Source organism: Vidua macroura, chromosome 7 (genome assembly GCF_024509145.1).
Source record: "Vidua macroura isolate BioBank_ID:100142 chromosome 7, ASM2450914v1, whole genome shotgun sequence".
NCBI lineage: Eukaryota > Metazoa > Chordata > Aves > Passeriformes > Viduidae > Vidua > Vidua macroura.
The window spans coordinates 20,449,278-20,473,655 of NC_071577.1; the positions used below are offsets into that span (position 1 = coordinate 20,449,278).

Here is a 24,378-nt window from a genome sequence, read left to right on the forward strand (position 1 = left end):
TGTTACTGATCAGCAACACTGTTCTTTTAATGATTAACTGAATAAATTAGCACCAGAGTCACAGCTGAACATTGTAGAACAAGACCCTATCACAATGGCTATATTTTAAACTATGAGAGTAAACAGTTACAGCTGTGGTGAACAATAGATAAGAGATAAAAGTGCATGTAGTGTTTTCCTCTTAAATTGAAAAAGAACAAAACCCAAAACCTAAGAAGCTTTAAACAGCTTTGCTACTTAAAAAGCAATCTTCCAGGGAAGAGGCAGTAAGAGATTAAAACATACCTTAAAATCCACATAACAACTCTAAGGATAATAATCTGCTATAATATACACTCCAGTTTCTTAAGGGGACCTTGATACACACATTCATTGACATAAGAGTCCAAATAAGACTAGCCTGCACAAAAAGCAAGATTCACCAAGCAGCTTTTGCAAACAGAATAAATATACCTGGCTACCTAACATGAAATCTTTGATACACTACTAAAAAAAAAAAAGGCAATGGAGCTTTGCAAATCTGTTAAATTAACTGTATTAATCAATAATCTATTTACTGATGACCTACACTTCCTTGTGTCTGTCCTGTACAATACAACCACAGTCTCTGATTCCTAGGTGTCCGGATAATGCAGTTTATAAAAAACTTAATTACTCCAAAGGAAGCAGACTTTTCTTGGACATCTTGTCTTTCCGTTAATCATGGTACAGAGCTGAAAGCTGAAGATTCAACTAGAATTCTGTCAGTCAATTTAGCTCCATATACATGCCAGGTAGCTTTCCACTGATGGGCTGAATGCTCAAACTATCCAGCAGAAATTACCACTTGGCAGTCAACTCCCGTCTTCACACACTGCTCATGGTGGGTGCTTCCCAGCTCCCCCCCAGCCTCCTTGCAATCCAAAACATGCTGCTGAGAGTACACAGCCTGGCAGTGATATTCAGCCTAAGTGAGACAGTTTGGCAGCTAGAGACACTAAATGCTAATTCAATGCCTTTTTTCTCTCCTCTTCATGAATATCTCCAAGATGCTGCACCTTCTGTCCTTGCCAATTGTTGTATCACTGGAGCAAAAAGGTGGCAGCCTCTCTCTGAACTGGTATAATTGCTGCATACTCAGCTCTATCATTTGGTATGCTTCACACACTGTTCTGTGATCTGGCAACAATCCTGAGTGCAAGCTAATTTACACCTTCAGTAAAATGGCTTTTGTATCTCCTGTAATGCTGGAATATATTACATGTAGCTGAAACAAAAGTCCAGCAAGTCACTGTCTGCCATCACCTTGTAAGAAGAACAAAAAACAGCGAAGAGAAAGAGATCATTTGCATTTTTACGTAGCTGGTTTTGTTTCCAGTCCTTCCTGAGCCCATGACAGTGTCCTCTGCTGTAACTACTTCTCTCCTGCATACCCCTGGAAACAACTCAGAAAAAGGCACATATACCAGAGACACAAGAGATGCAGCATTTCAGTTACAGAAAAATGTTTGAGTATTAAAATGCCTTCCCTGTTTAGAAAGAGTTTGCACTTGCCCTACTAAAAGAAAAGTCCATCTTAAGTTCTGTCACTCCAGAGACACAAAGTGCATAGAGTGGGATTTAGGAGCCTAGTGTTGAAATCTTCAAATCAACCCTTACAGCTCAAGCCCATGTTTCCAAGTCACAGGGACAGCAGTGGCGGAGGGGGGGGGGGGGGGTCAATTCTCCCTTTTTCCTCCACTTCAAAAATGTTGCAATACATTTCTCTAACCGAAGTCCTATGACTCAAGCCACACAGCTGTCTCACTCTGCTTCCTGAACACACCTTAAGATTTACATAACTCTGTGTGTGCCAACTGCACACAGAAATGCACTACTTAAGGGCACCAAGATTGTCATTTCACCATTAAGTCACTCTGTTGTATGCACAGTTTACCACAAGTACCACAAGTACACTTATGCCAGCACATGAAGGGGTCAGTACAGCAGATGGAAGAGCAACCAGAACAGCAGGACCACCTCACTCAGACACAGTGCTAGCCTCTGCCAGGTCAATGTGACCATGAATCTGAGGTGTTTGTGTGCAAGGACAATCTTCATCTCATATAATTTGACTTCCTTTAGGGATTTATTAAAACTTTCTCAATATGCCCAACCATGGGTTCTGTGGAGAGTTTAGAGGTGAAAATGCACCCGCAGCCAGAAAATGTGACTGCAACCAACCTGTGAGAGATTTCAAATGTCCCTGGGTCTTGTACTCAGGTATACGAGACCCATGACATGAAGTGGAAGTAAGCCACACAAGGCCAGAGAAGTAGATGGGCTATTTGAGGGTGAGCAGCAGTGTGAGAGTAAGCAACAGTGATGCTAGGAGGGTTAGTGGTCACTAGAGACAGCCCAAGCTGAGCACCTGGGCTATGTCCTGGGCCCACTTGCCTTTCTTTCCCTCACCCCACCTCGCCCAGGAATGCTCAGCACTAGTTCATTACTGATTCAAAGGATAGGGATGACTTTACAGTTGCTTAGGCAGATTTGCCTTTTGCAGCACAAACACAGCACTAAGGCCTCTGAGAGATCATAACCAGCTTCAGGATATGGGGAAGTGTCTTTGCATCACTAAGGAGTGGAAAACTAAAACGGAAGAGGAACACTACCTCTAGTGTCTCCATGACTCCAAATCCCCACACACACAGCAGACTAGCTGGACTCAGTAACTCAAGTTACTGGGTTTTAAGAGCAACAGGTATACTTCTTCCTGCAAAGGGAACATCCTACCTACTCGATTTCCAGGGTCCCACCTTGCTTTACTTATTCTGAACGGCACAGGCAAGGCACACTGACTGCAGTTTTTACACACTGAGTTCTACTGAGGCCGTCTATACCATGACAAACTTTTAACAATGTACACATATAAAACCATTTCCAAACAGTAAATATATCAGTTCTTTACCATATTCAGCTCCATCTGCCTCCTCTGTTCCTGAAAAAAACTGACAGTCCCTGCAGCAGAGCAGCCAGTTTCCACAAGAAATTTGACCCACTGGGCTAGCTATTAATTTCTGCAAACTCACACTGATCAAACCTAGTGCAGCCAAGGATAAGCATATACAGTTGCACAGCAACACTGCAGAAAGATGAGCCAAATTCACAGGGCTGTGGGTTCCTAACTTTGTTAAAGAACGTTAATTTTTTAATGCTACGTTGTCAGGCACTGATGTACTGCTTAAGTGATAGTGCTTAAATAACAACAACATGAAATGAATAGTTTCATTCTTCAGAATGAGCACAGCAAGAAACCATATGTAAATTAAGTTCTCCAACTGACAGTGGTAAGTCACTAATCCAGCTTGTTGAACTCAAAAGGAGAGCTGCAGCTAATTAAAATATATCACCAATTACTGGATTCTATAAGACGTCTACATCTACCAGGAACCTCGGTGATAGCTGGCTCTGGACAGCTCATCTGTCATATTCCAGGAGGATTTTCAGTAATTTCCTGGTAAATACACTCTGCCTATTGACTGTGCAGGGAGATATCACATTTTAACAGGAAGCCTCGCTATGCTGTCATGCTCTTTTTTTAATACTGGAAAAGCATATAATTGCCAAATAGAAAAATATTTGGTAGTGAGTGATCTCAAAGAAAGCAAGCTTTTTCTAGTTTTTCTTTTTCTTTTTAAATAGTAATATTTTTGATACTATCCTCCAATTACAATGCGACTCCCTAACTTTCCTATTGTTATTAATGATTACACTAGTCCTACGATTCCTTCTAATTAGAGTTCATTACACCTTTTGTCAGTTTTGTTTGCTAAGTATGTTGGTAGCTAGACAAAGTGTCAGGTAGTGGCCAAGAAAATAATCTAATAGTCCTTTTTGGGTTTTATGCTTAAAAAATTAAAAATAAAAATATTAAAAGTCACTGGACTGAACTGGCTGAAATTTCATGACACAACTCTTCCAGCTGACAAGATTTCAGTATTTGTCTCCACAGTTACATCTTTGTTTACAGCACAGACATCCTGGGATTCTCCTCTGTAACCCCATGTGAGTCCAAGTGCTGGTATGTGGGACAAGATAGAGCCTGCCAGTGGTTAAGCCTGAAAGGCAAGATTGAGCTTGAATGAGTCTGCCTTGGAGTCAGCCCCAACATGCTCCAAGACCCTCTGAGTGTGGCATACACAGCTCCTGTTTCCATGACTCTGTGCTTTACCCACAACTCCTGGATAGACTCTCTAAGCAACACAAGGGCAGTAGGAGGGACAGATAGACAGCACATCCAAACTAGATACAGATGAGGAGGAAGATGAAGAGAGGCTGCAACACCAACAAGATGTCTGTACTTCAGTCAGAGCTGGCAAGTAGTTCAAAAACTGTGCTCTGGGAACAATTAGCTTACCAGACCTATGGTTCAGATTGTCAGTGGTGGTGGAGTAGAATAAAAAAAAAAATCAAGTATTTCCATACAAGCGGGAAAGGGCAACATGTTAGCAAATATGTAAAAGGGTAGCTTTGGATAATCAGGCAACACAGGTTCTTTCCAAGTTCTTTCCTTTCACAGCCTCAGGAAAGGGGCTAGAGTTCCCACATTGACACTACTCCACGAATCAGAACAACCACAAAGACACTGGGGAAGCCATGGTGTTTGCAATCTCTATATTTTACTCATAAATCTACAGTCATGCTCCTGAATGGTCAATGATACCCTGAAATGGCCAAGACTCTGGCCCATAAAAATCAACAGCGAAAGTTGTCATGCATGGCAATCCAAGAAACCACTACAGACACTACTATGTAACTTACCCAAATATCAAGGGAAAATATTTCCTAAAAATTAAACAGGAACATTTCATAAGAAATACATACATCCAGTGTTTCCTGCCCTGCCCCAAAGGACATACTTTTCCCTGAGATTTGTGTAATTTCAAGTTAGCCAAGTCTCTAATTAATCTGCTGTGCACAATTTATCAACACTGGTGTCTTTCGAGGCTTAATTATTGGGAGTTAACAGCAAGGGTGTCCGAGTTTGATTGCACTTATACTTCAGCATTGCTGGCCCCAAGTTTTTGTAGTCTCATGTTGCTGCTCCTCACTGTCTTCCAAGAGCTTTGCTCTCCAACAGTCCTGGCTTGACAAACAGCCCCTTCCTCTCTGCCTAATGTGTCACAGTGGAGCTTAGATTATCAATCCTTTATCTTGTTCTGAGGTGCAACTTCCCTCCTGAAAAAAGAGCTCTGCTTAAACAAGAACAATTACACCTTACTCATATAATAAAGATTGTTTGAGATTAATACACATTTTATTATGTAGATTGTTGAATTCTTTCAACATAAGCCACTTCTCAGAGTCTTCTGTGCTGCATCCATATGTGGGATGATCAGTACAACAGCCTCATTGTAATCACACAACTTTGGCCTTGTGTTGGAAAAAAATGAAGAGAGCTTCCAGAATTGCAGAAAGATCAAAGGTTGAAGCCAGGCATTAATGACCTAATAGGCAGAGGTCTAAAAGTCAGCAAACCCCTTAACCCTTGAGCGCAGCTCTTAGTTCACTTGCTGTTGTTTTCAGATTACTGCAGCTTCTTTGTTTCTTTTCAGTTCTCATTCCACATTTTTTGTACAGATTACAGATTCCCTTATTGTCTTAAAGTGTAAAAGTTAGGATCCTAGAATTTTATTTCTTCTCACTTGTTGCTGTTTGTAGTCATGCAGTGACTTCATCTGAGGCTTCCAAAATAAAATCTGGAACTGGTGTTATAGACAACAGCTGTGGTTGACAGACACTACTACCAGCACCTCAGTCAGCCTTGAAAGCAAGCTTATTGATTGCTGGAATACTGCTTATCAGTGCCAACAGTTACTGACTGACTGGCAGTAACAAAATAAATAAAAAACAAATCAACAAAGTCTTAGCATCCAAACAAAGAAACAAATGCCCTCAAAAGTCTCCTGTGCAGTTAAACTGAAGTGTTCATAGAACACATAAATATACAAATAGTAAATATTGTAAATATACATACTACCACTGTCTAAGTTGTAGAGGAACTAGGAAGCTATTGTTTTCTGCTGCAGAGCTTTCTCTGTAATACTAATATGTTTGCATTCCTTGCCCAAGATAAAAGGTGTTAATGCTCACTGATAATAAGAACTCTGGGGTTCTTACCTGAAAATAAAGTTGTCATGGTCTCTAGTTGTTCTCAGGGTAGCACTAGTGTGTTTGAATGACCTGTAAGTTTCCTTAATGCTCCAGACTATTTTGTAAAACAGACTCCAGGTTTTCCAGACAAAATAAAGTGGTTTGGAGAAATTACTGCTTTTAAGTTTTGATAGCTGAAGTCATTAATTATTTTCTTGCTGGCTTTAAGTCAAGACACTGTTTTTCCTATGCAGGCACATACCATAATCTCTTTGATTCCATTGCAATAACAAAGGTGTATAACTGCTGTACAGAGACCTCTTTTGAATTAAAATATTTATTAAAATTGTCATCCTCCAATCTTGATCAAGCACATTTCAGAGGTATAAATCCAAGTAATCTGGAAACTGCTTGAACATACCAAGTAAGAAGGATAAAACTACTTTATTAGCTCTCAGACAGATAATTAAAAACAAGTTTAGAAAATTTCTACTCATTGTGGCTGGTGCTCAGTCAAAACTGGCAGTAGCTAAATAGAGCAAGTATTAGTGAAAGTACTAGGGCTCAACAACTAAAACAATATTACACCAAGGAACACAAGAAAGAAATTAAACACAGAGCCATCCACTCACACACACCACCTCTTTAATGACTCAGCCAGTGCTTAGCACGGCATTTATCATAAACAGCGTATAATCTTGATGCATTATGGCGTAGTCTGTTATTTCTCTAAGTCTTCTCCTCTCACAAATTTTACACAACCATGAAGCAGTATTGTGGAAAGCACGCTGGCAGCAATACAAAGATCTCACTGATGTGAAAGGCAAAGCCTTTGTTATAAGCTGGGTGGTCAGACTGCCAAGTAATGCTGTTTGCTAATGCTATGCATTACTAAACATTGTTCCTCTGTGTGTGATCTTTAATGTTAATACATTGTTTGATGGAGCAATATGTAATAAAATATTTTAATGAAGTAATCCATAAATTTATAGGTATGCTCTACCCTAAGAAAGATATGTAATGTGTAATTCCTAATGAAACATAATTCCCAGTTTATGATATTCAATGGTAGAGATATGAAACAAGTAGAACTGCTAGAAACTATCAAATCAAAACAATTTTCAAATCAGGTGGGGTCCAGATCTTTGCTTGGCAACACATTGGTAGACATCATATTAGAGATCTGTGACAGTGCATTGCTCTTGCTTTAATTTTACTGAACCTCAGAAGAGGTCACAGCATTATGAAACTACTGGAGATCAGCCATAAATCATAGAAGGGTTGGAAGGAATCTCAAAGACCATCTAGTTCCAACCCCTCTGCCACACATTCCACCAGACCAGTTTTCTTCACCTCCTTTTACCCACCCCATAATGTCCCCACAGTGCACAAGTCCCACTGGCTTTGCCACACTTGTCTCCACAGGTCCAGTGCCATGCCAGGGTGGACACTGGAGCAGTGGGCCCCACTGAGTAGCAGGAATCATAGTGTAGAGCTGCCCTCTGCAATTGTTTTGGATGGGAATCTGCTCCCTGGCTCCTGCCCCATCTGTGCATTCACCCAGGCCAGAGGCAGCATGACAAGGAGATAAGCCCTAGTAGAATCGGACACCAGCACCTGTGGCTGCACCCAGCTCACAAATTTCCTACCCTAACTCCAGAACTGGCTTAGCACCAAAAAAAAAAAATATTTTGCCTGAAACTACACTGCAAACGACAGAGACAACAACAAAACCTTCCCAAATTCTGTATTCAACATATTGTATAAAAGAAAAAGCTGTAGACCTTTATGCTTTGTTGAGGAGGATTTTCTGAAGTCTTGTTCTCATAGATGTGATACCAGAACTTTGGAAACATCCCAAGAAATTAAAAGTTTTTCAAGCTCAGGTGAAGTACCAATTCAGGAAACAAGCCATGAGAGGGAGGTATTTAAGGCAACATTTGAAAATCTACACTGCAGCCAACTGGGCACATTTAGAAAGCACCAATCTATTAACCATCTTGTTACAACAGTAACAAATTTGTTCAAGAGATACTGCCATGCTCCAGTGAAAAACACCAGACACATTCGGTAATGGCATGGTTTTGAAATTTCAATTTCATGCAAAAGAAAATTCAGGCATTTTTTTTCTCCTTCAGGCAAAAGCGGAAATTCCTGATGCAAGTAGGGAATTGCCCAGGGATACTTCTCTTCATGAATACAGTGTGCATATTAACTTCAAACATGACCTTCAGAAAACCTCCTGAAGGAACTGCATTAAGTCTACAAGATGGTGCTATTCCCTCTGCAGGTCCTGTAGAAGATTGCCACAGATTTCCTGATATTACCCTTAAGTACAGCTTAAAGCTATGTCATGGGTTGATGCTGGCACAATGCCAGCACCCCCCATGAAAATACACCTTCCAAAAATAAATATTGTGAGATGTGATCAGGAACAGAGCAAAGCAGGCCCAAGCTTAGAAATAAAGGAAAAAAACTTTATTAAGCTACTACTACTATAAAAGACACACACGCTAAATCCAAGATTAAAACCTTCCAAAACATTCCTCCTCCCCGCCCCCAATTCCAACAAACCACAGTGAGATGCAACTCGGATGCTCAATCAGGTTCCCACCCTTCAGATAATCAATACTCAGACATGGCTGCCCCTCCCCCACCCAGCCTGAGGCTGGGCAGGGGAGAGTCTGCACTCCACACTGACCGGAACCAAAGAGACAGTTCCCCTGGGAGTTCTTGCTTTTAACCCCCTGTGTTCTCAGAGGCGTGTCCATGCCTTCAGTAGTCAGTCCAAATGCCAATATCCAACCCCAACCACTGACTGGTTTGACTACCAACTTCCTGAGAAAATTCACTTCCATGTCAAACCGTGACAAGCTACTTGAAAAAAATGTTAAAAGTATTTTTCACATTTTTCATGAAGACTGCTGTGGTTTATACTGACTCCAATTTCAATTATCCATTTTCAATAATGCATACTAGAAGGGAGTAAGGATGCAAGAGGATAACCATTGTTATTGTCAAAGAGATTTTTCTGCCAGCTTTCATAAGTATATAGGCATATTTTTCATCTTCAGATACCATCACCAGGGAAAAAGACTAAGTTTCCTGAATCTCCTGTTGAAATTGCCAATGCAAGCCCCACATTTGTGTATGTGGATGAACTGAGTATTGTTATATACCACTGTGCAAATAAGTAACACATATGATGCACATTTGTTCTTCAATGTGGTTTTAAATATAACTGCATCCTTGACAACTTCTGTGATAATGTGACCCACCCTTACAGTGCAAATAAAAACAAGACAAAAAAAACAAAATAAAATAAAATAAAAAACACAAAACAGCCCCACCACATCATCACCAAAAAAAAAATGGTATAAGAAAGAATGGGCACAGCAACGAGATTTTAAGATTAATTAAAATTCAAGAGATTATGCATGACTGACTTCCTGGTTTAACAATAGGCATTAGACTTGTGTCCAAAACACCACATTGACTCCATCAGATGAGCTGCTGTCAGAAGAAAAAAAAAAAAAAAAAAAAAAGAAGCATGAGAGGCAACAAGAAAACAGCTAGCTGTCAGACATCAGCTGAAGAAATAAAGGTCCTATTTATTTACCTACCTGCAATACACTTAAACAACTGCGGGGCAGCATATGAAGTAAGCAAGGCAAAAAGGGCAGAAGCTGGCACAGCAGCCTTACTTAGCTTTGCTGCCAGTTCACTATATCATCAATGGTAATGTATTTTTTGCAGCCTGGTATTTCTTTGAAGAACTGCTAGTTACAACACAAAGTTATTACTAAATATCTGCAGAACTCTAAGAACCTTAACTAACTAACTAGATCATGTAAACCAGGGATCAACAAAAACACATTTTCTTTTAAAAGATAGATCCTCTCACAAACTCTTTACTTATATCTATCCCATTCTCCCCAGAACAGTGAGGACACTTTTAGAATTCAAAAGTATTCAATGCCTTCTTCACACATAACAAAAAAAGTTTAGTAACAGTAAAGTAAGCTCTGGTTCAGCTTAACAGCTGCTCTCTGGACTTTAAAACACATTGTTTCCCCACCTCATTTGAGAAATGACAGTACTCTCTCCTTCCCATTCCCTTCCAGCACTCTCTTCTCCCCTCCCCAGCTTCCCAAGCATTGATATAATAACAGAATTTAACATGTACATGTATGTTAGGTAAGTAACAACTGGCAGCCACAACTCGTTAACAGAGGAATGCTTCCTTTCATACCTATTTTACCATCCCAGAGCTTGCCAGGAGAGGTCTGGTTTCATCAATGGATGAATGAAAGGTGAAAGACAGCATTTCCTTCTCAGACCCCCTAGGGGGATGGAGTCCGCCTGCCAACACAGCTGTGTTGTCACAAACCTAGTGGAAATGTGCCATCTCCTGGGAGAAATTTTTTTCTCCTGACAACATGGCTATGAACACACTTTCCTCCTATCTGTCTCTGCTCCTGGGTTTTTATCAAGACTGGACCAGCTAACCTGACGGCAAATCACCTGGTCATGCAATGTTCCTCAGTCTTTCTTTCCCAAATTCAGGCTGGCTGAGGACATAGCACACATTTCCTCAGGTCAGAGACAGCAATATCCAAATCTCCATTACCACAGCAAGCTAAGAGCTGCTATACTCCAACCACAGCACCACTGTATTCCTCTGCCACAAAGACACATATAAAGCTGAAAGAGTCATGCCATCAAGGCCATACTGTACATAGAGGGTCTGAGTGTGATTTTCAGAGGTGTTGAAAATCTAAAGCAAGTGGATATAGTTAATGTATCTAAAAGAATTCCTCAGGAAAGCGGCAGCTTACATGTAACAGCATGGACTTAGTAAAATATGAAGTCCAAGCCCTCATGCAGAGCTCCTTATACTTTATACTTTTTAGAAAATTATAGAATGGTTGGGGTTGGAAGGGACCTTAAAGATGATCTAGTCCCAACACCCCTGCTATGGACAGGAACACTTTCCACTAGACCAGGCTGTGCTAAGTCCTGTCCAACCTGGCCTTGAACACTTGCAGGAGTGGGGCACATATCCTTGTGCAGTATCAGTTACAGTCTGATCCATCACATACTGTACATTCAGAGTTTTGGGACACATACACTATTCAGAAGCCGGGGTGTAAGTTTTACTGCTATAGCTATTCTCTGCACCAGCTTCCCACTTGGATGCATTTATTGTGCAGAACGCCTCACTTCTGCTTAAATTAAACCATATCTAAAGTAATCTACCCTAAGAGCCCAGAAACATTACTTCTACTTTCACCCCTTAATTTGATGCCACTAATGTTGTTCAGACAAGTCCTTAGATAAGTATGCCACTACACTTTCTTGGTCAAAATGCAAACCTCCTGTAGCAGGCTTTTAAAAGTGGACAGAAAACTCTCTTTCTGAATAAATTCTCATTATAATTTCAGCAACCAAACTGCACTCACGTGTAATGAATAACTGTTACTTCAGAAAAATCAAGTCTTGTCCACACCCAACCTTTGGAAGTTAAAAGAGAACTCAGACCTAAAGCAAGCAAACCAAGCAAAGCAATTCCTTTTTTTCCGTTCTCCCTCCATCAGACTAGATATTAATTGGTTGCCCTGACAAATAAGTATTGGAAATATAAAAACAAATGCTAAAACCTACAACATACAAAACAGCATATTTAAGACATGTATCAAGCTTTGTACTACAGGATAACTGGCCTATCAGGATGCACCAGCATGGAACAGCGGGGACACCCTGTGGCCACTTAGAATCTTTACACGTTAATGTTCACATTAATCTTAATCCATTTTTCAACGACTTTTGGAAATTACATGCAAAGTCACATAAGGACTGAGTCACGAGAGGACCTGAAGGCAATAGAATTTACTTAGTTAACTTCCCACCTACCACTTTATCTCTGCTCTCTCACTTTTCAAGATCTTTTCTTCTTAGATTTTTTCTTAGCTTCCAAGCTGAAAAGAAAAAAAAATTAAGGAGCTTGAGCTCCTTAGGTGACAACACTAACCCCTGACAGACATGCATACAGGTAAAAAGCAACAGTCTAATTTAATTTATTTAGATTTACAGCAGTGTTCATAAAAGGCATGTACTTCTCAGATCTAGGCATTCTGCCAACAGGGAAAATACTGTGAGATGAAATACATGTGCAAATCACCTGCCAATATTGTAAGCGAAGCAACCACAACAAAACACAAGGCCAGTAACTCCTGTGAACCTGAACACAGTTCCTTTCACCCCTTTCCTTCCAAGGAGGAGCAGTTTCAAGATAGATATGTGTGCAGATTATGAGATTGAGCACTCCTCACAGACGATTCACTGCCCAAAACTCCCGCTGTTTTCATATTTACACAACAGACTTCAGCTACACAGCCTGAAGAAAAGGTCCCCCAACCAGTTCATGAGACAACCGTGGCTTCACCAGTCAAGGTCATAGCAACACACTCACTTCTGATCACATTTACTTCACCACTTAAAAAAAAAAGCAAATTAACTTCAAAGCCAATTAATTTTTAAGGTTTGTATGTGCATATTTTCTCACTACTGGAAAGAAGAAGATTTTCTTTTAAATTTCCAAGTTTGAGCAATTAATCATTTCTACTTAAGATGCCTACAAAGGCTGGGAATAGCCAGTGCCAAATCCCAGAGCACATGTCCAAGTATTCCCATGAAGTGGCTCTGCAGTTTGCATGGTCCACAATTTGAATCAATTTAGTACAGCATTCCAGATGAGAATGTAGCAATCTAGGACGTGTCCCAAGTACTCTGCAGCTGTATAATCCATTTACTAGATTTGTTCTTGTACTTATCTTCTTTAAAGGAAAACACACATCTCATCCTTCCAAGAAAGGCATTCATGTTTTCCATAAGGAACAGACTTTATTATTTGCCAGTCATAGGAGGTGTCAGTTCAAACAAGATCCTGCAGAAGAAAGCACACTCCACACCTCAGACAGTTCACTGGCACTGCAAATCAAAATTCATCCAGTGAGGTGATGTAGCATTTCTGAATTCCAAACACCATTGTCCACTAAACTGAACCCTTAAAATAATCACATTTAAGCTAACACCAAAGCAGTCTAGGTTATTCTCAGTGTTGAAGTTTGCTTAAACTGTGCTTAGATTGCACAGGTAAAGGTTGTACAGATGTTACAGTCAAGGAAAAATAAAATGTTCTCTACTGTTCTCTACCTGTGCAAAACAAGAGCTCAAAATTATACAACTGATCAACTCAGCTTAAATCCACTCCCACAAAATACATCTCTCATCTACTCTCACACTTGCCACTACAGCAATATCAGAAATTATGATTCATCTTGAAAGCATTTTTCATGCATGCTCTTACTAAAGACTTTTGTTTCATCTAAATATTCATACACAAAACACTTTTGACAAAGATTTTCCTATTGGTTGAACTTGAGTGTGCTCAAATCCACTATAAAGTGGGCTCACAAGCACTTGCCCTGGAGTATACATGTACCACTTGCTCAGCCTCTGGCCAGTTAACATTCCCACAAAACATTACTGAAACTATTTGTTTCCAGCCATTCTACCAATCTCATTCAAATAAGGGGGGAGAAAAAAAAAAAAAAAAAAAAAACACCATGAAAAAGCACATAGTTTTTGGGTTTTGTCAGTAGTATTACTTACGACACATCTGGTAAAGGAAAAAAAAACTGTAAGCCCCAGAGATGATCGGAACACGTCCAAGGGCCCTACTGCAGAACAAGGTAGAATTTCAGTCTTAAAGGAGGCAAGAGGGACTGTTTGGGCATGCTCTGCTTTATTCCCAAAACCCACAAGGACTGCTGCTCTACTGCCTTCACATTCTGCACACAGACCTTCCTTCCCACACCAAGCATCTGCAGCAATTATTAGAATCAAGAATGTGCTGATATTAGACATTCACCCCAATGCATCAGGCTGTGCACTTCCTCAACATTGTACAAGGAAACAACTGAGAAACACCTGTGCTAAATAACACCAGACTAATCCACTATTAAAAGTCAGTTTGTGCTCCAGTCTGCTAAGGTTTCTGTTGAAGAAAGGTGCTGAGCTGCCAGTGAATCATCACTGAGAAAGATAATCTGAGACCAAGACAGCTTAATAAACAACTCTGAAAGGATTTTACAGAACCCATGTCTCATGTCACGCTTGTATAAGCTGTTTACAACAAGGGGCTAAGAAAGGAATCCTCAGGGAGCCACACAAGGGGGCATTATTCTTCTCAGAAGAGTTATGTGATTTTTGGAATGAAGCAATCTGATGTACAGATGAATGAGACAATAAACAGTTTTTAGAGAGGAAAGTGATAATGCTGGATTCTGCAACTAAGCACAGCAGGTAGCAAGCTTACGGAAGGGTGTTGAAAAGATTCGCACAATTTCCCAAAAGCAGATACACTTAATCCCTCAGAAAAGGAAGACTGAACTGTTACCATCACTCTCAAGTGTAATACCAGATTTCATAGGTACAGTGCAAGCATAAACCCTCCTCATGGCTTCATCTGGCACATGATTTATATTATTCTTTAATTATTAAGGCAAACACTCAGGACTACACCATGCATTATACCACTATAAATCCACTGAAAAGCTTTTTTCTCAGCCATGGAAAGAAATCCATACTTGTTAATATGCCACTGCAGTAGAGACTACTTTTGTGCAATATTATCAGAAATAATAGGCCCATCTCTTAGGATTCACCACGTTCTTGCTGAAGTAAGTGAAACGGTTTGGCCAAGTGTGGATCCTAATGGGTGAAATAATATTTTAAAATACAGCAGATTAAAAATTAACCTCATTCTTAAATGTTAAGTGCAGTTCTTTTCAAGTGAAACTTGAGATAAAACACTGCATAACAACTTGTTCCATTGATCCTTAGGTTAAATCTATACCACATATATAGAGTCAGGATCCCAGCCCTAATGTGTTTTCACATTTTTCTCAGATGAAGTCTATTTCAGGAAGAGAACCATAGGAACAATAGTTAATAAAAAAATTAAAGAAAATATACCAGCTTGGAGTTACCATAGCCATTTCTATGAATCATATACAACTGCCTTTTTAAAAAATAATAAAAAACTGATCAGTTGGAGATGATTTTGAAGACTGATGGTCCTCTCTCGTGTTTATACACATTGTGTTTACCATACTTCATAAACTAAATGTGTCCACAGTCAGCATGAGGATGGTTCTAAAACAAACTAGTCAACAACAACAAAGGCAGCTCAATTGTTTTGTAGCCTCTGGCAATAAGTGCTGTATATTCATATAAACTTCATGACCAAAACTTTTCACCACTGAACTGCTCTGCAGCAAGAAGGCAACCATCTTTCTCCCGTGTGCAACTGAATGACCAATGTGCATAAGATGTGTATTTTGTATCATACAAACATTCCTTCTCACAGGATATAAACAATAACACATGATCGATTACATCAAAACCAAGCAGGATTGCTGAGTATTAACAGCAGGTACACAAAACATTCCTACTTTCCTCCGATTTTTCCCTCACTCCACAGTCTCTCTGCGTCTCTTCTAATGCCATATAACATTCACAATTCCCAAAGCAAGGACAAAAAAGCAGAATTAAAATTATTAGCACAACATGAGAACATGAAAACACATAAACACTGGGCCAGCCTAATGCCATTTTTTTTTAACTCCTGATAATACTATGACTGATTCAGAGAAGTGTGTTGTAAAACATTCACAGTAGTCAAGTTGTCTCTCACCTAAAACAAGCCTTTCTCCTTCCTTCCTGTTGCCTGATGTCATCTCTCCTTAATCATGCCTTTATTTAGAGTTGGTGTTTAAGTTGGTGTTTAAAACAATCACCTCACAAGTTCAAGTAAATTAGAAATAACAAAATCAGATCTACAAGATCAGCCATGTGAATAAATGCAAAGAAAATAAATGCAAAATAAATGCCAGTGGTCGTTCCAGCAAGTCTGAGGGGGCACGTAGGCAAAACAAACTGCAGAAACAAAGCTGTAAGACTTTGGAGCAGCTAGCATTTGACAATTCATTTAAATATGTGAGCCCTGCATCAACTTATGAGGAACAACTTGCACAAGAAAGACTACTCATATAAGCTGAGGCAAACAAAACAAAATCATGCCCTTTACTTTTTGTACAGATCACCATGTACGTGCTATGTAGCACTACTTAATTTCATTTAAAAATAAAAATTGCCACATAGCAAAACAAATTCTCAAGTAAGTCCTTTGCTTTATTAAATCCTCAGTATGAGATGAAATGTCCTTTCACCTCTGCATTTTTTCAACTATCTCACACACTTCAAAACGTGACTAACGAAGGGTAGCTGACTGTCCCGCTGCTTGCTGACAGCCACCAAACTGGGGGCTGTCTGCCCCTCTCCCGTGCCAGCCAGCAGCTTTTTCAGACTGCCGGCCTTCATCCAGCGATGGACAGAAACAGTCCTACGAATGTCTTGGGACTACAGTACGATCACTCTACCGATTGCAGAAACCGGTTTTCTTTTGCACTAAGCACCAGCTATATTTGGGAGAGTCAGCGGCACGAGATCCACTGGTGCGAGCACCGAGCTCTCTCCGTGACCGTCGCTGCTCCGGCCCCTCCGGGCCCCGCTGGCCAGCAGGGCCGGCCGCCAGGTTCCGGCGTTATCACGCCGGGTTCTGGGCCCGTTGGTTCCCGCGGAGGCCGCGCCCGGGGCTCACCGCCGCCTCAGCCGAGAGCCCCATCTCCCGCACCCCACTCACGGGCCAACCTGCCGCTGGCAGACGACCAGGGCCAGCCCCGCGCACCTGCGCTCGCCGCAGCGCCGCCAACCCGCAGGCACAGACTCCAGGATCAGGCTCTAGCCACACTCCTCCTCAAAGCGGCCGAGGCCGGGGAGAGGCCGGCCCGGGGCGGGAGTGGGATGCCCGGCACCGCCTCCGGCACCGGCACCGTGAGGGAGTGGCCCCCGCCGGGCGGAGCGGGGCGGCACGAGCGCGAGGAGAGGGCCTGAGGGGGCACGCGCGGGCTCGTGAGGCAGGGCGGGCTCAGGGCGCGCGGGGATAGCCAGGAACGCCACGTACCCCCGAGCCCTTGCACACAAGACGGCGGCGGCCGGCCACTTTTTTTTTTTTTTTTTTTGTTTTTTTTTGTTTTAACCTTTTTACCAGCTTTTTGTGGTAACATTTGCAGCCACCCTCGCATCAGTGCCGCCTCCCTCCCTGCCCGCGCTGAACACACGTGAGACTCCCCCAAGGACGCGGCCGCACCGCGCGTGGCAGCCCCCGGCAGCGCGGGGGCCTTCTCCATGCGAAAGGAACGCGCTCCCTGGCAGGCGGCCCGGCTCCGCGGCGGGACAGTCGAGCGAGGGAAAGAACATACAAGAATAAAAATCAGTTCCGCAGCGCTACTCAGAGAACCTGGGACACCATTCCGGCTGCTGCCCCGCGGCGCTGCCCCCGGCAGAGGGCGGCCAAGAGCAGCGCCGCCGTGCCCGACTGACAACCGGCCCCGACGGCCTTGGTGCAACCGCCAGCCGACACGGCAGGGAGACAGGCGGCTGCTCGCGGGTGCCTGGCACCTCCGGCCCCGCCGTTGTGCCTGGGCTGCCACAGGCGCCGTTAGGGGCTGCCGCGTGGAAGGATGTCCCGTGGGCGGCGTCAGCAACTGCTGTACAAAACACGGGTGCTAGGTGGAATGTCGCCCTTCCGCGTGTAATGTTACGGAGATTTCACTGGAAAGCTCCGCCACTCTGGCACAAAAAGCGGGTTACTGATCTCCCGCAATGTGCACGCTCTCCCGGGGCCACAATAACTGAGAGGGACCCCAAACGCGGCCGCCCAGCTCCACCCGCAGTCAGGCGCGCCCGCGTGGGGATGCCGCTTACGAGGGGACGGATGCGCGGATCTTTCCCTGGGGTTGCCGGCCAGACGGGGGCACACACCAGAGACACAGCACGGCAGAAGCGGCCGGGCTGAGCCGCGGCCCCGAGCCCTCGCTGGTGCGGATCGGACCGCCCCGTCCAACCAAAGGTGCAGCAGCCTGAGCCGTACGATGGGGAAGGTCCCGGTCCCCGGTGACCCCGCGGCCGCTCGTCCCCATGCCCGGCGCCGCTCCCGTCCCGCACGCCGCGAGCCCGCGGGGAGCCGGCGCGGGCGGGCTCCGCATTGGCTGTTGCTAGGTGACGTACGCCGCGCCACGTGACCGGTGTTAAATGCCGTCCCGGCGGCGCGCGGCGCGCAGAGTCCGTCCCGCTGGCGGCGGCGGGAGCGCGGCTGCACCGCCCCGGCGGAGCGCGGCGAGCATGGTGGCGCGGCTCTGACCGCCTGTCCCCGGAGGGGACGGCCGCGGGGCGGCGACCCGTGCCCCGGCGGGCGGGGGCGCGGGATGACGGGGGTGCTGGAGAGTCTGATGCCGGACATGCACACCAGCCAGATCTCCGCCGGCAGCTACCACCAGCACGGCGGCCTGCACAAGCCGCAGGAGTCCCCCACGCTGCCCGTCTCCACGGCCACCGACAGCAGCTACTACACCAACCAGCAGCACGGGGCAGCGGGCGGGCCGCCCTACGGCCCCGTGAGCTCCTACCCCTACGCGGGCGGCGGCACCGCCCCCTACTCTGCCAAGGCCGCCTACGACGTGGGTTACGGGGGCGCCTACGGCTCCTACGGGCCCTACGGCAGCAGGGCCTCCCCGGCCAACAATGACTCTGGTACGTCCGAGCCCCGCGTGGGGGACGGCTCGGTGAGCCTGGCGAGGAGGCGATCGGGGCTCTGGACACGGGGTGGGCCGGGAGAGCGCTCGTTCCCGGTGGGTCGCCCCGACGGGGCGGGCGGTAATGCCGAGCTGCGAGCAGGGCCCGAGGTGGCGGGCGCGCCTCGCCTCACTGGGGTTGCCGTTTCTGCCGCAGCAGAGAAGGAAGACTGCGAGCCGGAGATTAGGATCGTGAACGGGAAACCGAAGAAAGTGCGGAAGCCCCGGACCATCTACTCCAGCTTCCAGCTGGCGGCTCTGCAGCGGCGCTTCCAGAAAACCCAGTACCTCGCCTTGCCCGAGAGAGCGGAGCTGGCGGCCTCCCTCGGCCTCACCCAGACGCAGGTAAGGCTTTTCCGCCGCGGGGCCCCGGGCACGTCCCGCCCCGCCGGGGCCTGTCGCCCTCCGCGGAGTCGGGTGCGAGCGTGGGAGGAAGGCCGGCCCGTGGCGCCTCGACGGCCCGGGGTGGGAGTGCAAGCGAAGCGGCAGCGGCGCTGAGGCAGCGCCGGGAGTGCTCGGGGCTGCGAAAGCTGCGCGTCCCTGCCCCGTCGCGGGCGGTCTGGGCGCCGGGAAGGCGCCGCAGAGGCAGCGCCGCCTGACGCCCCTTTCCCCGCAGGTAAAGATCTGGTTTCAGAACCGCCGCTCCAAGTTCAAGAAGATGTGGAAAAGCGGAGAGATCCCAGCGGAGCCGCCTCCCCGCCGCAGTTCTTCGCCACCGTCTCCCTCCTCGCCCCCAGCTTGGGACTTCGCTCCGCACCCACGTACCGCGGGCGGCGCCGGCACCGCAAGCCCCAGCCCCGCCGCCGCCTTCCTCGGTAGTTACTCGTGGTACCCGCCGGCCCCCGGCGGCCCGGCGCACCTGCCGGCGGCTGCTCCCCTCCCGCAGCCGGCGCAGCCTCCGCATCACCACGGCAGCGGCAATATCTTCTAGGCGTTGTAGTAGAGACTTGAGCCCGCGGGCCGCAGCCGGCAGCCGCGGGGCACCGACGTGCAGCACTGGTGTTTTGGTGAAGCCTGGCTCCGGCCCCGGCCATCCCGGAGGAGAGGAGCTGCTCCGCGCCCCGTCCCACCCCGTTGCCGCCGGCGGCGGGGCCCGTGTACATTCGGCCCCGTGGGGTCCTCCCTGCCTCCCGCCGTGAAAACAACCACGCTGCGAAACAAGTACTCACCTCCCTCCCTCCCTCCTCTCCGTCCATCTTCCTCTTCTTCCCCGGCATTTGCATCAAACTATCGGTGCAGAACTCTGGTTAACGTTACTTTTTATTTTTTTAAAGTTGACAGGTGCCTTTGCGGATAACCTCACTTTGATGCTGGGGATTTAAAAAAATAAAACGATTAAAAAAAGGATAAATAATTTTTATATGTAGATTTAAAACAGAAGCCTCCCGTGTTTGAGGTATCCGTTTTAGCCGTGAACTAAAGCGTCCGACAGGGGTCGGACCGGCAGGGGCCGGTCGCAGGCGGCGGTGCTGGTACGGTTCCCGTCCGTGCGCTGCCTCTGGGCTCGTTTCGTGCCCCGAAGGGGCTTCCCCGCGTCGGGCGCCAGCCGCAGCGAGCTCTCTTTTCCACTCCCCCTCCGCTCTTCCCCCGCCGGCAACCTAGCCACTGACATGCCCCTGATCTGTTTGATGTCTAGCGTCGTGAAAAAGAAAAAAAAAAAAAAAACAAACTGTATTTTTGGTTATTTATTATGGAAAACTTATACACTCATTAATGTTTCTTTTACAATAAGCAGAGAGTATTTAAATAAATTATTGTTTCCATGGTGCCCACGCTGAGTTTTTGGGGGATAGGGAAATTTGAGAGTGCCGATTCGGACCCGGGCGTTCGCTGAGAGTGAGAGCCGCGTCCCCTCCACCCCCTCTCCATTGTAACAGTTGCCGCAAGCCTGCAACTTCCCTCCTCCTTCCCCTCTTTCCCGTCTATAATAAAATCTCGCCCCTGATAGTCTTCTTGGCGAGGCCATGAATCACTCAGCGCTGCCTGCAGCAGCCCAGAGCCGCCCCCCTTCCCCCTCTCCCGCCTGCTGGCGCCAGCGACATTTCACCCGGGACAGACTGCTGCTGTCTCGCAGCTTCCTATGGCCGTCCGGAGGGGTTTGGGGCAGGGCCGTGCACGGGATTCGTAGTAGTCCTGGAGCTGCTCCTCGGGGGCAGCCCTGACCCAGAGGCGTTTCGCCTTGCCCCTCCGGCAATGGCAACCAGGCCGGTAACCTGCATGGGATCTTTGCTTGGGCCAGAGCTGGTGGCTGCCCCACGCCGCTCTGGGGTGCTTCGAGGGCTGAAGGCACCGATTCGACTCTCTCTGAGATGAGCCCCTTGAGGACTGGACCTCTCAAGATGTTCCCCTTTGGGATGCAGCCTTCAGCTTCATCCCGCCTAGCTGAGATCCTCTGGGATGTACCTCGTAAGGGCAGCATCCCTCCAGGCTGAACCCCTTTCCAGGCAGCACCCCCTCCAAGTTGCAGCGTCATGGGATGTATCCCTCGAGGGCTGGACCCCTCCAGGATGTAACCCTCTGGAACGCTCCCTTGCACCCCTCTGAGCTGAACCCTCACTTTGATGACCTTTGCTGCACCCTTCGGGACCGCCCCACTCAGGATGCCACCTCCCGGCTATGCCACTCCAAGCTGTAACCCTGAGGGGCATACGCCTGCGGGCTGCATCCCTGGAGGCACTGTTGCTGGAAGATGCAAAGGGGGTGGAAGAAGGGATCTCTGGCCTTCATCACCACGAGGACCCCGCCATTCTTGGAGAGGGCAGGGGGAGAGAGAGACGTGTTGAAGATCCCATTGCAGACAAGAAGGCTCCGGCCAACTTGCCCGGGGTCGGGAATGGCCAGCCGGGCCGAGACTCTTCCGAGAGGCCTTGGCATGAGGAGCCCGGGCGGGGCCGGGGAAGGCGGAGGGGGGCGGCCTCACAAGGAGACACGTCGGGAGGAGGGGGGAAAGAAGGGGGAAAAGAGGGAGGGGGGAAGAAGGGGGGAAAGCGGGAGGGCAGGGCAGATTGCTTCTGAGAGCTTGGGGAAAGCTTAAGGGCAAGGGGAGGTGAGGGTCGAAGGAGGAGTGAAGAAAAGCGAAGAATGACGGGGGCATGTTGGAAGACGAGAGTCGAGTGCAAAGAAAGCGAGAGGAGGGAGTGGGAGAGACAAAGGGGAAAGAGGCAGCTGCCCTCCAGTGCTGGTGCTGACCCGGCGGCGAGGACGGGGACGAGAGCCCAGAGCCGCCCCAAGAAATAGCAGGGCCGACTCACGCCATTTCTCTCCCCTCCTTCACCCTCCTGCCGGCCGCGGGCCACTGGTGGCAGTGGCCTCAGTCACCCACTCGGACCGGGGAGAAGAAACTTCCCCGCTGGCGGACAGCGAAGCGCTGCGGCGGCGAGCACGGAGCGGGGCGGCACGCGTGGCGAGCAGCACCGCGGAGCCCCACGCCCCCGTGGTCCAGCAGGAGCTGTGTTCCCGGCAGCGCGGTGTTTCCGCGGGCTACGACGTGGGGGCGGAATGGAGGGGAAAGTGGGATACACCCCTTTGGCAAGTGACAAGTTTTGCTAAATCTGTCGTCCGAGATGCACGAGGAAGCCGTGGCCGCGGGCCACTGTCGGGACGGAGACGATTCCCGCTCCCTCCCTGTCCCTCCGCCCCACCGCTTTCACAGGCGCTTCTCGCAGTTAAATAAAGTTCCCCCCAAACATCTGCGCCCCGGTCTCTCCTGGCCCAGTCCGATGTAGCATTGCGGTGCGGGGTGTTGCTTGGTTCCGTGGGGTCTGGCATGCCGGCAGCTACTTGGGGTCCCTGGGACAGGGACCTGCCCAACGGGGGAACGCTATCAGCGGTCGGGAAGCAGAGCACACCACACCCAGTACGGGAGCCTCCGCGCTATCTTTCTGTTATTTAGTAATTTTTTATTTATTTATTACTATTTATTTGCTCTCTGCTGGTAGCAGTCCTCTCTGGGTTGTCCTGGTGTATGCGATGGGGTTTCTCGTCCTTCAGCATCCCCGTATCTCCCAGAGCCCTCCCAGGGTCCGTATTTCACCCGCTATTCGCATGCCAGATGCGGCTCACACCGTGCGGGGGTCGGCGACGGCAGCGGATGCAGAGGCGCGGTACAGCAGCTCCCGCGCGCACCGCATATGCATATGTATAGAGATATGAGTGTGCTTGTAACCTGTTCTCTTCTGCTCTTTTCCCGTCCGATGGGACGGGGCAGACACCGCTGAGAACCACGATCCCCCTCACAAGTTGCACGGGGATCGGCCTCCCGGAGCCGGCCGAAGTCGCGGGGAGCAGGATAACCGGGGGGCGAGAGATGCCCTGGCCTCCGCAGCACTCCGGAAAGGGCTGCGGAGCGGGGGAGGCAGCCTGGTGGGGGGGCTGGGACGATTCTACCCCACGTCCCAGAGCCAAGGTTCCCCCTTCCGCCCCCCGTCGGGCCTGGTCCCGGCTCCGGGCCGGGGGAACGGCTGAGCGGGGCCGGTTCCGGGGGGGCGACAGGGGTAAGTGGCGGTTCCGCGACCAGCCTGGTCCGGGAGGGCGGCATGGCAGCCGCCCGGCCGAGGGGGCACCCTCTGCCCGCCCCGGAGCACGGGCGGGGCCGGCCGGGCATGTACCGTGGGGAGGCAATTTACTCATTTGCCCGGTGAAAAGAGAAAGCACGAGAAATTCAATTAAAGCGGCTCTGGCAAAAGGAGTTATTTGAGGCATGAATGTCTCCCCTAAAGCTGCAGCAATCATGTGGCATTAGACACTTCCGGAATCCTATAGCCAACTTGAAAAATCCCAGACCCCTTTTTTCCCTAATTTTTGCTCTGATCTGTAATTTTATCCACATTTGCACTAGTTTGAGCATTCTGGCTCTCCCATCTGAAAGCCTGCAATTACTATATAATTCTTCGCAATTTCACATGTCCTAATATGGACTGTAATTTTTGCGCAAGACAATTTCCTGCTATTTCAAGCATCAACATTGTCAAAGTTGTATGTACATAATAAATGGGAATATCAATGCATAGTTTTTAGCATAACATCTTGACTCCTCGATAATTATATCCGTTCGGAGCCTACGCAGAATTAGCCTGAATTGCATGGTAACTGCTGCTGCTTTAAAATTTTTAAAAATTACTCATAATTTTCCCAAAGATTACCAAGATCTCGAGTGCACAATGTCATCAGCGTAATGAAGAGTAAACATTTATGCTAATAATCTGCAATTTTTTTCATCAGCTATAAAGACAGAGGCTATATAGCAGAAAATTTCAGTCATATTCTGCAAGAGCAGAGCTGCAAAAAGGCTGCTGCGCTCAGAGGCATGTGCATCTCTGGGGGATCTCAATCCACATTTGCACTCTCAGGATATTATTATTGTGCTCGGATTTTTTTTTTTTTTTTTTTTTTCGCTTTCTTTCTCCCTCCCCGATCCTCTCCCTGTCTCTCACACTCTCTCGTTCTTCTAACTTCCGTAGCAAAAAGCCGCGTTCGGTCCTTTGGTTTGTTGTAAAGCAAAGACTTG

The 24,378-nt window shown here is 47.2% G+C and overlaps 2 protein-coding genes across 13 annotated transcripts in view; one reads left to right on the forward strand and one right to left on the reverse strand.

Annotated features, from left to right (window-relative positions):
* ITGA6 (integrin subunit alpha 6) overlaps nt 1-18,289 on the reverse strand; it is a 138,282-nt gene extending 119,993 nt beyond the window's left edge. For 4 of the 11 annotated variants that reach the window (XM_053982518.1, XM_053982528.1, XM_053982515.1 and 1 more), the window contains exon 1: nt 18,007-18,289. In XM_053982518.1, coding sequence (XP_053838493.1) covers nt 18,007-18,287 — 281 coding nt within the window. In that variant the 5' untranslated portion in view covers nt 18,288-18,289. Of the gene's footprint in view, nt 1-12,027; nt 12,093-16,927; nt 17,012-17,279 lie in introns of those variants that run through there. The other 7 variants (XM_053982527.1, XM_053982521.1, XM_053982524.1 and 4 more) reach the window with 6 other exon arrangements.
* A 71-nt stretch (nt 18,290-18,360) lies between these two features.
* DLX2 (distal-less homeobox 2) lies at nt 18,361-20,639 on the forward strand. 2 transcript variants are annotated; one of them, XM_053982531.1, is made up of 3 exons: nt 18,361-18,831; nt 19,030-19,217; nt 19,489-20,639. In XM_053982531.1, the coding sequence occupies exons 1-3, from the start codon at nt 18,507-18,509 to the stop codon at nt 19,801-19,803; spliced, it is 828 nt and encodes a 275-aa protein (XP_053838506.1). In that variant the 5' UTR covers nt 18,361-18,506; the 3' UTR covers nt 19,804-20,639. The 2 variants fall into 2 exon arrangements, with proteins under 2 accessions (XP_053838506.1, XP_053838507.1); XM_053982532.1 differs by having other exon boundaries at nt 19,033-19,217.
* Nucleotides 20,640-24,378: the final 3,739 nt, after the last annotated feature.